General features: G+C 43.5%; 1 protein-coding gene across 2 annotated transcripts; it reads right to left on the reverse strand.

The window, feature by feature from the left end:
* Window positions 1–1,484: 1,484 nt before the first annotated feature.
* On the reverse strand, window positions 1,485–8,284 carry ap1ar (adaptor related protein complex 1 associated regulatory protein). Of its 2 annotated transcripts, none has more exons than XM_062549029.1 (10): window positions 7,893–8,284; window positions 7,397–7,445; window positions 7,243–7,269; window positions 7,113–7,138; window positions 5,896–5,992; window positions 5,289–5,387; window positions 4,554–4,615; window positions 4,338–4,411; window positions 2,787–2,906; window positions 1,485–2,450 (listed from the first exon to the last, which is right to left on the reverse strand). In XM_062549029.1, the coding sequence occupies exons 1-10, from the start codon at window positions 7,961–7,963 to the stop codon at window positions 2,173–2,175; spliced, it is 903 nt and encodes a 300-aa protein (XP_062405013.1). In that variant the 5' UTR covers window positions 7,964–8,284; the 3' UTR covers window positions 1,485–2,172. The 2 variants fall into 2 exon arrangements, with proteins under 2 accessions (XP_062405013.1, XP_062405012.1); XM_062549028.1 differs by having other exon boundaries at window positions 4,554–4,618.
* Window positions 8,285–16,382: the final 8,098 nt, after the last annotated feature.

Below are 16,382 nucleotides of genomic sequence, written 5' to 3' on the forward strand. Positions count from 1 at the left end.
CACAGCGATGCCTTCAGGGAACACAGGAGCCGGTAAAACACACTCCTGAGCACCCTAGGGAATGATTTCTGTTTTTATTATTGTGACCTGCACTATCCTCGTAAACATGTTGCAAATTACACATCATCTCAAAACCTACTAGAGAAGAGAAAAAACGATTGGCTCTAAAATAGCTATCATTCAGTAGGTATATGCACTGCACTGATTTGAAACATATATGACATATTTTACGACTGAGTGCTGGAGATTTTAGACAGAAGCAGACATGAACCCTCTTGTGCTGCAACAGAAAAAAATTGTTTAAAGCTATCGGTCACAGAGTGAGGACAAAACACAGTGAGTGTTAAAGCGTTTCAAAAGTGTCACGGTAGCCTACATGTACCGTGTGAATGCACCCTCACCAGTCTTACCCAATGATAAAAAGGCATTATCAAAATTATCATCTTTTTTTGTTGAAACACATCGCTTGTGATATCACGGTATTCCCAAAAGCTCATTCAATGGAAGAAATAACAAAACCACATGAAGGACAACAAGAGGCTCGTTCAGATTGTGTTCCTAGCGCATGGAGTACAGTCATGGATGCTCATTTAGAATGCTAGGTACAGTTCCACGTAAAAGTACAGTAGCTCATCTCTGCACCATTGTCAACAACCAGTGTGCCCCCAGTCATTCTTGGATGCCGGTCAGTGATTGTGCTGTGGAAAAGCCTACATTTAAGTCTGTAGTTTTAACCCCCTAAAACACCTACAGCATACATATGTGATCTAATTACATGCTTGTTACTTCCTCCAAGAGAAACATAAAAAGTGTTATAAGATTTCCCCTAACCCCTGTGATTTCACATCGAGAAAAATAACCCAAAGCATAAAAGGTAAAAATAAATGTTTATAAATCACTGAATTTTGGGCCCCTCTACATTCTTCTGTGCCATTGACTCAATAGACTAGAGTGGCAGTTTGGGGTTAGTGAATTTGTTTTCCAGTTTGTGACCTATCAAACCCAGAGGTAGAATATCATCAAGCGTACAAAACAGATTGAGATTTCCCTCTGATGATTTGACATCAGATCAACCCAGTCTCTAAAACCTTCTGGCCTTTGATCAAATGGTGGTTTTAGAAAAGCAACAACTCTTAAGGCTGACAGTACATATAGCATTTCCCCCCAGTGAGGCGCAAGTGTATGCGGCTGTATGGAGAAAAAGTGCTCTGCCCAGACAGAACCCTCAGCGTACTCCGCCTCTATTGTGCAGTCGATCTGAGCATTTCTAACTCAGTTGAGCATTTGTCAACTTCTCAGAAAAGGCGCTGGTGGTGTCGGAGTGGTCATATACGCTGACATTTGTAGTCAAACCCCACATGCTCTCTTTGATGAAAAGCTGGGATGAAGTTCTCTCCAGCGTCCTACCGGTGAAAAACGCTATATGGACACTCGGCCCCAAGTCAGGGTCATTCAATAACAAGATCACAATTTCACGAGAGATGTTGCCCGCTGCCTTGACGTAAACCTTTCTTTTTAAAGAAAGAGCTGTTTCAATTATTTATTTGTTCTCTCCAAAGGTTGCAGTATTTTGTATTTACAATTTATTTATGGTCTTATTTTTCTTGTAGGCACTGAATTCAAGCAGACAATGTTGCTTTGGACGAGACACAATGACAAGAAATGGTGGTCTTCATGCAACCCACTCTGTGAAAACAAGCTCTCTCACATCCAATCAGAGGCCATATGAATTGCACTTAATAATTCAATGTTCTGAAAACAAGCCAATTTAGAAATAAGGCTGAAGGAAACACATCCCTTTCAAACACATGGGAGACAGTACATCTTAAAGAAGAACTTCACCCCAATTTTAACTGAATTTAATTTAGAAAGTTTTTACCTGATCATCGTAATAAACAAATTGTCAAATTTGGATTAAAATTGGAACCCTTCTAGCTCATCTTCCAGTCTAAAAGTCTAACCAGGAGTGGTCTTTTACTTCCTACAGTGCAGGAATATAAACACTTGACAACTCTGGAGAGTGACTGTAGGTCTCCTGGTCTAGTCAGGGCTGCTTTGGGCGTACACAGACCAGCTCCTGCAGGTTTTGGGCTGCATCTGACTGAGGGAGTTTAGGTTGAAGTTACGACTGGACCAGAGTGGACTGCTGACCGCACCTACACATTGCTAGGACTATCTCTCCTGACTCTCCATGTCCAGCGTCTCCGGGGTGCCTTCTGAGGGTGTGTCCAGCACGGGGTTGACGAAGCCCTCGAACTCTTCGTCGTCCTCGTCCTCGTTGTCCTCGGCGTGGGCGCTCACAAAGTCGTTCTCCCACTCCAGTGCGTTGGAGTCCTCCGAGGTGGAGGTGGGGCCGCTACCCACCGCCTTCGCCCCGGGACGAAGCGCCGCGCGGAGGATGTCCTCCTCGGTCTTAGAGCGCTCCCACGCTGGACCTAAACGGTTCATGCCTGCAGAGGCAGGCACGCAGGCACGCAGGCACGCACACACACACACACACACACACACACACACACACACACACACACACACACACACACACACACACACACACACACACACACACACACACACACACACACACACACACACACACACACACACACACACACACACACACACACACACACACACACACACACACACACACACACACACACACACACACACACACACACACACACACACACGTTAGAATCTCTACAGTTATCAAAACAAACACAAACTCTAAATTTAACAGGTAAAGCATCTAAAATAAGTGAATTCAATATATTTGGTAGCCTCACCTTCTTCATCCTCCCACTCCAAGTCCAAGGAGGTGCCATCATCGTTAGTGGAGCGCTTGCTGGTAAAGTCCCAGCTGCTCTCTGTGTTTGGGGTGACCACATTGGTCTCCGATGACAGGCCTGAGGAAACAAGGCACTCTTACTCCACAGGAATGACCGTCAGAACAGACAGAGCATGGGATTCTATTGTCTACAATAGTACCAAATGTAGTGATGCATGTGGCAACCCAAGCTGTAGGACAACATTCTTCACTGCAAACTTTCTTTCTTTCTTTTTCAACTAATAAAATACAGAAGTCTGAGAAAGTCTGAATCACTGCATCATCCTCTAAAACAGGGATTCCCAAACTGTGGCGAGCTGCAAGATGAAGGGCTATGGTGGAAAGGTGTTAAAAATGAACTTTTCAAATTTTCTTTAATTAATTCATGGATAAATAAATAATTTTGAATGAGGTTGTAATGATATGGAAGTATGACATTAAAGGAAATCATTTGTTAACTCTATAGGCTATGTTTTAATTTTAAAAAAGGCGGCTTATTAAACATTAAGCCTGGAATGGGTCAATAGAATGTGCTTTTTAGAATGAACTTTTTAATGTGTCAGATACGTGAGGGAAAAAGTTTGGGGACCCGCTCCTCTAGATAGTGCACTTTCAAAAATTGTGAAAACACAATCTTCAACACACTCAAATAACCTCCAAGTCCAATTGAACAAACAAAGGCTTTAGTATAGACCATCAGCAGGAGTGAAATTAGTGCTTTTATGTTAGAATCACACAGCCTGGAAACAAGTACTTATTTCCACCACCGCTAATTTCCATTAATGTAGAATTGGGCAGTCTCTGCTTGAAGTCTTGGACCGGTATTATTACAATTCTTGCCAAATTGAAAGATTATGAGGAAAGCCGACGGTTGTTAGTTCAGTCTGTAATCACATAATTCTGGCTCAAAGATTCTAGCTCACATTAAGTTAATAGTTAAATCATTAAGTTAATAGTTTTAATCCAACCAATTTCCTTAAGTTTTCTCCATCAGCCCAGGGTCATGAAAATGTCATTACACTCATCGAAATAGAAATAGTTTTTTGAGAATACGGTTTGCTTCCAACATGACACAACCTCCAAGTTACAGGCCTTAGGGTTAGTTGGAATGGCAGCCTGGATAAACAGGCTAAACAGCCAGTTTGTGTCTTATAGCTACTGCATTTAACTGAAAAACAACCAGGGATAACCGAACATGAAACATTTAACAAAAACAGCTGTAAGATATAAGAGAATCTCCAGTTAAAAACACCATTATTTAGAAAAGGGCATTGCGTGACTTATACAGTACATTTAGTGTGTCTTGAGAAGTAACATACACTTTAGATTTTCATTTAATTGTCAAGGATGCACATGTTGAAATGGCGACAAACTGTCCACTTGAACCCTCCATTATCAGACATAATAACCAAGTAGAGAGAGAGAGAGAGAGAGAGAGAGAGAGAGAGAGAGAGAGAGAGAGAGAGAGAGAGAGAGGCAGAGCGAGAGAGATTAGCTTAGCATCACTCACGGCTGCTGCGGAAGGCTTCTGACTGGGCCTTCACACCCTGCAGGTAAACCTCAAACTCCCCACCAGCACCAGGTCTGTGGAGGAGCAAAGGAATTCATACGCAGGTGAGGATCACCAGGGATTTCTTTTCCACTCAGCAACCAAAGATGACTAACAGAATCAATATGAGAATCCCTACAAGTATCAAGTGAAATGGGATAATAAAGAGGCACTCACTTCCTCTGGTGGGTGGGAGCAGTCTCGGCTTCAGGCCGCCCTTTGCATCCTTGCTCCTGTTGCTGCTTCAGAAAAACAATACATTTTGTAAGAGTAAGAGTAAGTGTACAGACAGATTACTTGCCTCTCTACCAGTACAGAGCACATTCTGATGACTGTAGTGCTGAAAAAGGTTGTTCATAGAGCACAAGAGTCTGTTGTGAACTGAAATTAAGTAGTATGTGGGGATGAGGGGAAGAACCAACACAAACGTTTTGCTGCAATAACATGTAAAAATGGGCAGACAGGGGAGCAACAACCAAAAATAAAAACTTAAGCTAAGCAACAGAAGATAAACTAATAAGTACAACATAACATGAAAGACCTGACCATGTTAAAGTAATATTACAGCTCAAGTAATATTACTGAAATATTAGTTTGGTAACTATCTATTTAGCATGAGGCATGTTAGTCTTTAATGCTTACATCGTTAATATGACACTGATACAATGTCATGAGTTATGGTAGCCAAAATGGGTAATAGTATCAGCACATTTATCACTACATTAAATCAGACCAAGGGGAAGTTCTGAGTGATGACTCAAATGTATACACACGGGGGCTAAAGTGAAGATTTCTTCATTCATTATGTAAAGATGTATACTTAGGGTGCATTTTGCATTCTACAAGGGGTGTGGCTAAAAGTGGGTGTGGTCAGGACATGGGAGGAGAGGGGCGTGTCCTGTGCCACCTCACCTCCTGCAGCCTTCGTTCCCGTGCCAACCGGGCGGCCTCCCGTTGGGCTGCACATATAGCCTCTTCCTCTAGCCTTAACGCCTCCTCTTGTGCCACTAACTGGGCAGAAATGACAACAGAAAGCGACTCAGAACAGAACCAAAACAGAAAACATACAAAACTTAAAAACAGGAGGTAACAAAAGCCATGTACAACTGCAAATTAAGTTCATGAAAACACAGGAGCTAAACTTAAAAGTAGAAAAAGAGCAAAGCCTTAGGATCTTAACTGATTACATTCACCAGGACTCCAGAATTCTCTTCTGTTTCATCATCTGTTCATTTTCAACATTGTTTAGCACTGCTGTATGAGCTGAAGTGTCTATATTTAAACTGCTAAACCCCCCTCCACTACCTTCAACACTGCTCCGCTAACTGACAAGAGCAAATGTCTGAAGATTCCTGAGCTTGTGATGAGAACTTGTTCTGTGCTGATCTATGACTTCCTCCAGAAACAAAGCAGAAACAGCTTACAAGCACTTCTGGAGGACAAATGTAATCTTGCTGCTGTGTGCTGGGGGATTTTGGCAGGACTTTGCCAAGGAGAGCTAGAGGACCCCCGTTCATACCTCCGCACGCAGCTTCTCATCGATCAGTGTCTGCTGATCTGCAATGGCAGTGTAGCGAAGCTCCTTCAGGTGGCCGATCTCCTCTTCACTGATTGGTCTGTGGGATTGAAACCAGGAAGAAATATCCACGGATGTCATCCGTGTTTGAAATGCATACTCGTGTGATGTGGTGTGCATCCTGCTCTTCTCATCATTCCACATTAAAAACTACACCCAGCTGAGATGGGCCTTTAGAGACCCTTTCAACGGCATAAAGAAACATGTGCGCTCCCAAGGCATTTCCAGTGGCACAGAAAACAACACTGAGCTAATGGTAACTTTGGGACAAAGAATAATTTAAAATAAATGGCTTAAAGTCGATCATTTTCATTTCAAAGTATCCACGATGGGTTTGAACATTTCAGCCGGAAACCCTCTCGGAACAGTTTGAAAGGGTTTCTATAAAGACCACGATACCAGGTGGCAGCTGGCTCTAGACTTGGTCTCATTCGGAAACAGAGTGAACGGTATATGGAGCTATTTTAGACGTGCTAAACAAAACATTCTGCTGCCTTCAAGTCTCACAAGTCAAGATGACATGGCACAGGGTAAGCCTTAAATCACTCTACCTCTCGACCAGAAACACAATTGAAAACTGAGACTGCAATTTTGGAGACTTTAAGAGCTTCCAGGGCTTGCACCCACAGGTGTATACAACATGTGCCTCACAATCTACAGTTTATACTGCACTGTCAATCAATCACTTCATTAATCAAGCAATCAATAGAAACCAGGTACTGAAAGCCTTCCATGCCTTTAAAAATGCCTGCCTTTCCAACTGGCTTAATTACACTAAGTAGGCACCTGCACCTGCTCAGGCTTCAGCCTGCAACCTGCAGCACCTCAGACACCAGTTACTAATGCAGTCGCTTCAGTATAAACCAGGAGGCAGGTTTAGACACCTTCGGCCCAGACACAGGACCAGCTACCGTTATGTGCACAGTGCAGGCAGAGCAGAGATGACAGGAAAGCTAGCCTTTGGGATGACACACGTCTGAGTCACGTCCCTGTCAGGACTCTCACCGTGACAATCATCAGAATTAGGAGCAAAGATGAGACAGACACTGACTAAGACAAGTGCCACCTAAATCTAGAATTCAGCCCTTTGTATGCTGAACTACATGAAGAATGCATTACACTGATATGATCACATGAGATGGGAATGTTTTGTAGCATACCTGGGGCAAGTTTCTGAACTTTCTCCCTGAAACAGAGAGACCATTGTATGAATCACAGTAAAGCAACTCAACCCAGAACATGCAAGTATATAGTGTACATTTTCAAGAATTAATTATCTCTATTCCTTACCTCATCGCTTTCAACAAGGTTCTCAAACTGAAAATATGAATGAATATGAACAAATATGAACGGCAGAAAAGTGTCAGACAACAATGTCATAGCAATCAAATGACAAATTTCATATAATTTGGTTCATATTCAATTATACATTGAGTTACTGTACCTCTATAGTATAGTGCTCCCCAGTTGTAGTACTTCTGAAGTACTTGGACCTGTGTATTTAAAGTAACATAATATTGTCAGAGTTCACGTTTACGAAGGTGTTTATTTACAAATGGACATTTACACTCAGTTGTGCCCCTCAAACACTTTAAATGTAAAGAAGTGATGAGCAAATGTGTCTTTCAATGTACACAATTTTGATTGCAATCAATCGCACTGAAGACGGGGCGTGGTCACTCTAAAATGTGGCTAAGTGATGCGGAAACCCGTCAGATCCGTAATAACCAAGACTGTTAGCCCACAAACACTGCAGCTTCCTGAAAGCTGTCAGTTTCAACTTAATAGAGCGAAATAGATAGCTGGCAACAATCAACAACTTATTTTATAGGTGATGTTTTCGATAACTAGCTATCAACAGCAGATGTTACAGCTGCTTTCCTTAGCACCGATTCTGGTGGCACACAAGCAATAACGTTAAGCAAGAAACGTTGACTCACCCTCCTCCTCGTTGAATTCTATTTGCTTCTCTTCTAAATAACGCATAGCAGTGAGACCAACAGTTCCCCATGGCATTATGTCAAAGTGGAGAGCCAGGATGATCAGCTAACTATGTTGAAACTGGATAGTTTGGTGACAAGCTAGCCAGAGAAGCTACATATCAAGGACCAGAATCATCATTCTAGAAACAAACTTAGAATCATAGCTAACACGTTAACGTTACCTAAAGGCAGAACAACCGCAAAACCAGACGCGCTTTTTGCAGGCAGCCTAAACATGACGATTTACAGTTGTGTAAGGGGGTGATGAACTGGTCCAAACAGTCTCATGACTGACCTGAGACAGACCAGTCAAATGCAGCATCTCAACCTGACGTGTGGTTAGCTCAGGGCTAGCTATCCTTTTGTTTCCTCTTCCTGACAACTCACACATGATTAATGTTTCAGCTACGGCGAGCCAGTAGGCTCAAACAGTGTATTCATGTTGAAACCAGCAGGGGGAGACAGACATCAGAAAGTAGTTCAGCAAAACTAGGCCATGACTTACAGTATTGGCGTACCCTTCATCTCTCGTCCTTACCCTTCATATTCACAGAGAACACTACCCCCCCCCCCCCCCATCGCAATATTGAGGACACATGTCAAGTTCCACTTATTAGTTCTGCTCAGCCTACGTCCTGTAGATTCCAAAAGGTCACAGGGATTAAAATCTGAGGCGCCGACGGACTTTGACGCCTGCTCCCTGCAAAGCAAATCAGACGTCACAGCGTGTGAAGCAGTGGGCACAGATTGTCAAGCAGGTAGCTGCTGCCCTGTCCTGCATGCTGCTGATTGTGCACACACACACCTGCTCCTGGTCGCAGGGTGCCCGGGATCTTAATGAAAAGTAGATTATACCTGGAGACAGGGACCACCGCACCGCTGACTCCCAACAGGAGCACGGGAGCGACAGCCGTCGTGATGTAGGTGTCTGGCAGTGTGTGCGGAAAAGAAAGCACCCAGAGAGGCAGACAGACTATTAAACAGAACCGTTCAACCCTAAAAATGGAAAGCAGTGACGCACTGCCTTCACCTCATTGCATAAGAGGTTAATTTCCTCCCTGATAAAACACCACTGACATTTGGGAACAAGACTTCTTGCAATGCAGTGTGTGCTCTGCAATTGTTCTACACAAAAAATAGACTTCTTTTTCAGGGAAATTGTTTGTCAATATCCTCGCTCTTTATGTAGGCTAGTGTCTGAGGTAGGCCTACTTGCTTTGACATTTAACCTAAAACTACGCTGGCAGGAGAATACTTCAGGAGAAATCAACAGCATCTGGAAATCCAAGCCTTTGGATGAAAACCTTTGCTCTCTGGTGTTGTTGCTTAGACTGTGCGTGTGTGTGCCAAAGCTACCATGTCTACATGTCTTTATGTCTTCAGGCTCACCAGTCTCAGCTTCTGAGAAGCAACATGAACATTTAAGGATAGCTAAAAATGTGCTTGAGATTTTAGGAGGAAAAAAATATTTCCTCTGTTAACTGCCAGAACCTTTGGCTCCAATCAGAAACAGCCATACTAGTCCTGGCACGCTATTGGCCGGTGACGTGACGATAACGAAACTTAAACGACGCGAAGTTCAGTAGAAACAAAGCGCAGCCTCCCCAGACTAATGTTCAATCTTAAAAGATTGAGCTTAGTATGGTGAAAACCAGACTAGTCTGGGATACCATAACTCACTAACATTTCCGTTGAATCCCAACAAGGTCAGGCCAATCAGCGACAAGAGGATGTCGCTATAGTTAGGACATTGAAGTGGCTGTGGTAAACAGCCATGCCCGCAAACATCAAACATTGCCGTTGAAAGGATGCGTACATTTACAGCCAAGGTAGGCCTACATGTCCTGACTGCTGATGTTGTTTATTATCAGTTTTTAAAGATTAGGCAAAGGAAGTAACGTTGGCAATCCCTGATCAATGTGGTTAGACGGGACCAATAATTTCAAAGTTAATACCTAGACTGCTAGTGTTGGAAAGGTTTCGCAATCTTCAGTCCCCAGACTATTCAAGAGGTGAATGAGTCTGGTTGTAACCAGGCTAACCCTGGCTAACCTGTGACATACCATAATGACATTTATGTTTACAACTAGGCATGGTGTTGTTAAGACCCTGAGATACTGTATGCATGTGGATTTTTTTCCGAAGTGTATCTTGAGGTGCATCTGTCACTGGTATTGACATGTAAGTATGGGAGGGGGTGAGTTTGAGGCTTCTGGTGGTGTTGTGGGCTGATATAAAGCAAACACTGATGAAAGAAGGTGCCTACTTGACATCTTTGATGTTGTTATTATGACGTAATGATGGTGCACACTGTTATCTTACAGTACTTGTTGGTAATGAGTACTAGCAAGTGCCAATGGGAGGTTGGAAATCCTGAACCAGGTAACAAAAGCCTTCTTTCCTCTAATTCTTTTGTTTTGCCTTTCCTGGAAGACATCAGGACACTCCATATCCCCCTTATGCATGACCAGTCAGCATCCCTGTCCTCTCTCCCCTCTCCCCCCCCCCCCCCACCCAACCCCCCATGACCGCAGCAGATGCGAGCGAGAGCCATCGTCCTCTGTCAACAGCGCTCCCCTTGCCTGATGGACACGCTGGGCTGCTCCCCCTGGCCTCAGGTCGTCGCAGCTCCGCGGTCCACCACGAGCTGACAGGATACTCAGCCATCAGCGTGCACGTGCCTCAATCAGATCTGCTCTCATGACGTACGCGTCCTCAGCTGCTCACGAGTGATACTAATAATAGGTCTTCAGATAAGGACCCAGGACTGGTGTTGGCTCTGCCACTTTGGGTCATTAGTTAATAATGAGACAAGTTGATTATTAATGTGTCATTGCATTTGACCAGAACCTCTACGAAAGTTTGGTCGACCCGTTTAATTATATTTGTTTTAAGGTAAGCAAGTGTATTTCTACACTTTTGGAGTGTATTTGAAATCCCTCCAGACTCAGAGACATTCAGAGGGCGTTGTTGAGATTGAGGAAGTTGAGACTGTGGAGCAGCAGCTCTCATATGTACTGTGTACTTTTAACCCTCTGCTTCATGCGTTACTCAAAGTGGCCTGTGTTTATGCTGAAGGCGACTCTTAATGCAAACTCGTCTCTCCACCACATCGTTTTGCAGCCTTCTCAAATCCACAGTCACAAATAAAATCCGCTCAAATCTCACAGACATCCTCCAGCGTCGATTCCATTGTGGGACTTACCTCAGACTCATCCCCACAGTAAGCGCTCTGAATGCTAACTCACAGAGATGAGCAATCAAAGCCACTCAAGAAGGCTTTTCTTCAAAACGTAACACGCTAGGTGGCTGTCGCCAGTGAGTAGAAAGGAAAAATATGCCAAACTCAATCTGCTGAATATTTCAGTTGGTCCAATCCTGATCCCAAATTATAGAATGATAAAATATAACTAATTGGTCCAGTGGTAAATGTCAACCTACTCTTCTTCTAAGCCTTTATTGTGATAATCAGTGAATGATGAAAAATGGGAGAAAAAATGTGTTTATCACTGTTATCAGGTATGGAAATCATATGGAAAACATAATTTATAAAGAATAAATGTTATGAATTCATAACAGATTACATTTAACAGAATAATCAGAAATAACATTTCATTGTCTCTATACCTTGTACTTACGATGACAATAAAGTTTAATCAAATCTAATCTAATTTAGTCCTTGTCATGTCAAAATTGCAACACCCAGTTACTTTTCAACTACAACAGTGTGTACTGTACAAACAAAATGGTAAATGCATTCATGAGAAGGGTAATAGAATAGTTTTACATGTCATAATATGAGCAAGGTTGTTTTCCAAATAACATATGCGTGTTTCGCTAGGTTTTACAGTTATGTCCCCATTTTTATCAACTCTGTCAGACATTCATTAAAACGTAATGCAATTAGGCAATATTAAGGGCAGCTGTCACTCTGATGAGTCCCTTGCCGCATTTCACCTCTGCAGAATACATTAGTGTCAGAATCTGGTGAGTTTTATAGTTTTTGACTATTTTATATGAATATGAAAATACCTCCTGTCACAACCGCAATATGTGAACACCACATTTGGATTTGTGAGCTTGATTGTTATAAAATAGACTCTGAAATAGACGCAATATGGGAACACCATTAATTGTTATGAAATAGACTCTAATAGACACAATATGTGAACACCATTAATTGTTATGAAATAGACTCTGTAATAGACACAATATGTGAACACTATCTTTGGATTTCTGAACTTACCGTAATTTCCCGACTTTTAGCCGCGGTTTATACATTGATTTTGGAAAATGTCTTCAGCTATGAGGTTAATACAAGCGGGCAGTTAATATGGTGTTAATATGGTTTTGTTTCTTTTAACTTGCATAAAACACTGTCCTGCGGCTTATACACAATGCGGCTTATATGCAGGAAATGACTGTAATTGTTATGAAATAGACTCACATCAGTGGATTACATTTGTTATGTGAAAACATTAACAATGCCTAATTTGTCTACACATGCAGATCATTTAGACTAACACTGTAATAGTAAGGCACATTTTGATGTTACATCAACACATATGTCAGGTTAACTTCTGTATTATGTTTTGTTCCTTTGAAACAGTGTTATGCAATACCTTACAATAACCTTCCATCCTAAACTGAATGGGAACTATTTTTGAATTCAACAGAGGTGCTGGCCACTCACCCAGACATTTCTGTCCCCCGTCTGTCTTGGGAACCCCCCCGCGAGGTCAAGGCAGTGTGCAGAGGGAATCAGAAGACAGGCTCTCTCTTGCCGGGACTGATGCGCTGCACGCAGGGAAATGACTAGAGAAATGAGGCCCATTATCACAGTCAACGGCACATGACACTGTGGCTCTCCACAGAGCAAGGCCAATTTCCCACATTACCGAGACAAGTCTGAACACAGCTCCACACACACGCACGCACGCACACACACACACACACACACACACACACACACACACACACACACACACACACACACAATAATATAAACATACTTTATGCACTCACATAAATACAGTACATTGAAATTTAAGCTGCCTATATTATATCATACACAAGCTCACAAACACACTTACAGACAATAAATGAATAACATCCAACACACACAAGTGCGCACACTCTCAGGGAGAATAGGGTACACACTCACACAGAGTAAGTCCACGCATAAACTCACACACCCACACACACAAACACACGCACACATGCGAGAAGGCACACTAACGAGCCGAGGCGCAGCACCCCAGTAGATTTGATGTGTGTGTTGTGAGTCACTTAGCCCACACCGAGAGTAGAGACTCTCATTAACACCAGCCTAATTCATCCTCCACACCGCCGACCCTCGGGTCTACTTTGCTCATACCCTTTTCCCTGCTTTCCAAAGATTTGTGAAGTCACCTCCAGTGGAGACCACAGGGATATCACAGCTAAATTATGCTGTCAAACCACAACCATCCCCCAAAGACATGAGAAAAAAAATTGATTGCAGAGTGACCGGGCAAGAACATGCAAATTCTGATGGCTGTGGATTGTCTGAGCTCTGGGTGACTGCAAAAAGGATGGGTTCATGTGTTATGATGAGTGTGGAAGAGTGTGAATCCTCCGTCACTTGAGGTGGAGTCCTGTGAACCTACGCAAGGTTACTGGGCATTTTAGCAAATGAATGTAGCCAGAGTCAGATTCTATCATCACCATCCCTAAAAATATGAGCAAATCTGTTATCAAAGAGCCTGTGCGCTGGTCTCCCCACAGCGAGCGTTAATTCTGGAGCTTTCTCTCTCTCTGCTCTCCCCTCAGGCTAGGACAAAGCTCTTTGAAGATATCACACAAACAAATTTCCATCTGCCTCTGAAGAGAATCATTAACATTTCTCCTCTACAAATCACCTTTCTAACAACATGAGCATTGTGGGCTTTCGCCATGCATGTCAGAGGAAAGCAACAGAGAACTCACTTGTGGCGAAAATACAAATTCAAATGTTGATTTAGATTATCCACAGTCCTTTGCTTAAAGCACAGATTTTTCTAACTGCGTGTTAGCACATTTGAATTAGCATACTATCTATGTGGATATAATAATTTGTGACATATGCATGCAGAAACATCTCGCAAATATTAGTCCCCTGTTTCTGGAAGAGAGGTTGACGCATTTGCATTTTCTCATTTACTCCATTTTAAAAAGCCGTGACAAATTAATAATTCCAATTTTGAAAATCAAATAAATAATTCCCACATTATTAGCCTCTTTTGTCCCCACATGACGCCTGCAGAACTGATAATGATGAAGTAATTGAAACCTTGTATTGTGTAATTCCTCTAGCTCAAGGCTTTTCCATGGGAGTGCGGGGAATGACAGGGTTTAATACGGGCAGTCTGCAGCTGGGTTGGGCTGAGGCAGAGGCTGAGGCAGAGGCAGAGGCCCCCCATGGTACCATGCCAAGTTCAATTTTAGCGCAGCGCAGTGCGTACGGCGGAGCGCACAGAGCCATCAAAGACAGACAGCGTTTCCTGTAGTGTGTATATAGGTCATTTAACATGGCTTCTAATCAGAGCGTCTCCCAGGAGCTGCGGGAAACTCCCATAATCCAAGGTGTGCTCAATCCTCTCCCCAAGCCCACGGGCGCCACTTCTCCCCAATCTAGACGCTCACCTTGCACTCCCTGTCCTGGGCTCACAGCATTTCAGGGTTGCTGTTTTAATTGTTTCTGCTTTATGAACACTCCTGAGTGTGAATTGCCAAGCAGGGAGTGTGTGTGTGCTTGTTCATTATATTACCCGTTGTCCTCTGTGTCCTTTTCAAAGCGGTGCTTACTTATGGTTCCATGGAGGTAGCTCCTCTGTCTGAACTGCTCATGGAGCAATACCTCAAATAACCAAGTGGAGCTCTCAAGTCTTTTCCAGGCTCCTTGTTTTTCCCCGTAACACCCCTTGTGTTCTGGTGTGACATTCTCCATTGCCCTGGGGCCCAGTCACAGATATGACTTCTCCCCCCAGATTGTTTTCAAGGTTTGCTTCCATTAAAGGCACTGTCTTAGGGGGAAAGCTGATGAGCCTCTTTTTTTAATGACGCAAAGAGCGGACTATGCCTAAGCATCCCAGGGGCGCTGGGAGCCTAGATTTCTCCAAATGCAGGTCAATGCCACATCGTTTTCAGCATACCAACCATCAGTCTAGCTGCGCCATCTAAGTGTTGTCAACACATAGGCCCTGATATGCACTGATGTTTTATTCTTGTGTTATACCGTGTAACATTTGCAAGATATATTCCAAAAGGTCACCTTGCATGAGGATTTGATTTGTTTGTCTGTTTCCATGACCGGAAAACAAGGCTTGTTTGTTGCATCGCGTGACAAACTGGACAAGTCAGCGAGGACAATTTCATCGTAATGATCGCTGCTAAAAGAAACAAAAACAAAACAGCGAGGGGAGGGTGGAAAAATGACAACGAAACAACAACAAGTCCCTCCCCGTACGCCGGGTTAATGGAGTGAGCGTGACAACCCTGCGGCTGCAATCAGCCGCTCGTTCTGCAGGGAGGACGCTCGTGCTGAAATGTACCATGAACCACAGGAAGTGTCCTTACGTTCCAAGGTCATGCTGATGATTGCGGGGGTGGGTTGTGGGACGTGTGCTCTTTCTCTCAGGCTGGCCGTCACAACAACATCAAGCACTCGGGCCATGAGGTGTCTATGACGTGTGGTCAGTCCTGCATCGGAGTGTGACTTATGAGCAGACCTCTACAAATAGCCTGGAGTACTACTATGTCAACTTGCTCAGATGATTTGACCCAGTAAGTCCATTTTCAGCCTGCTCTGGCCCGTACTGAGTGTGTTTCTGTGTCCAAGACTGAGCGCCCTGAGCAGATGAAACCTCCTTTGCGGCCCGTTCACAGTGTCCTATTGCACCCCTCTGTCACGGCCTCCTTCACAGCCACATTAATCCCCTCTTAAGCAGAGACAGAAGTCACGGTCTGTGGGGACCATTTGCCTGCGTGACGCCCCTTGTGTTGTTTTGACAGGCACAGGCTCGTCGTCGCGGTGACACCAGAGAAACTCGAGAGACGCCGGCTCAGTTCCGCAGAGGCTGCTCGGCGCGGCGCGGCTAAGACAGGTTGTGCCCAGAATAACTCTGTGTGAGGCTATGGGGGACAGCAGAAAAGTAAACTGAGCAGTCTCCAAAAACTGCCAAACTGTGGAACAGAAAACGTGCACTACACTGAGGTCCCCTGAATTAATTCAACAAAACAACAACCACGGCCATTGAACTAAACGCAGGTCAACATTATTCCTGTTTGACTAAACTACAACAACGTTCCTGTTATACCATACATATGCTGAGTGGAACTGGTCCACTATTGTGGCTGAAACCTGTGTTTGTGGGCTGAGGTGTGTAACCTAAAACCATACATATGAGACATGATTGAGTTAACTTGACA

The sequence above is a fragment of the Sardina pilchardus genome, chromosome 11 (assembly GCF_963854185.1).
Source record: "Sardina pilchardus chromosome 11, fSarPil1.1, whole genome shotgun sequence".
Taxonomy (NCBI): Eukaryota; Metazoa; Chordata; class Actinopteri; order Clupeiformes; family Clupeidae; genus Sardina; species Sardina pilchardus.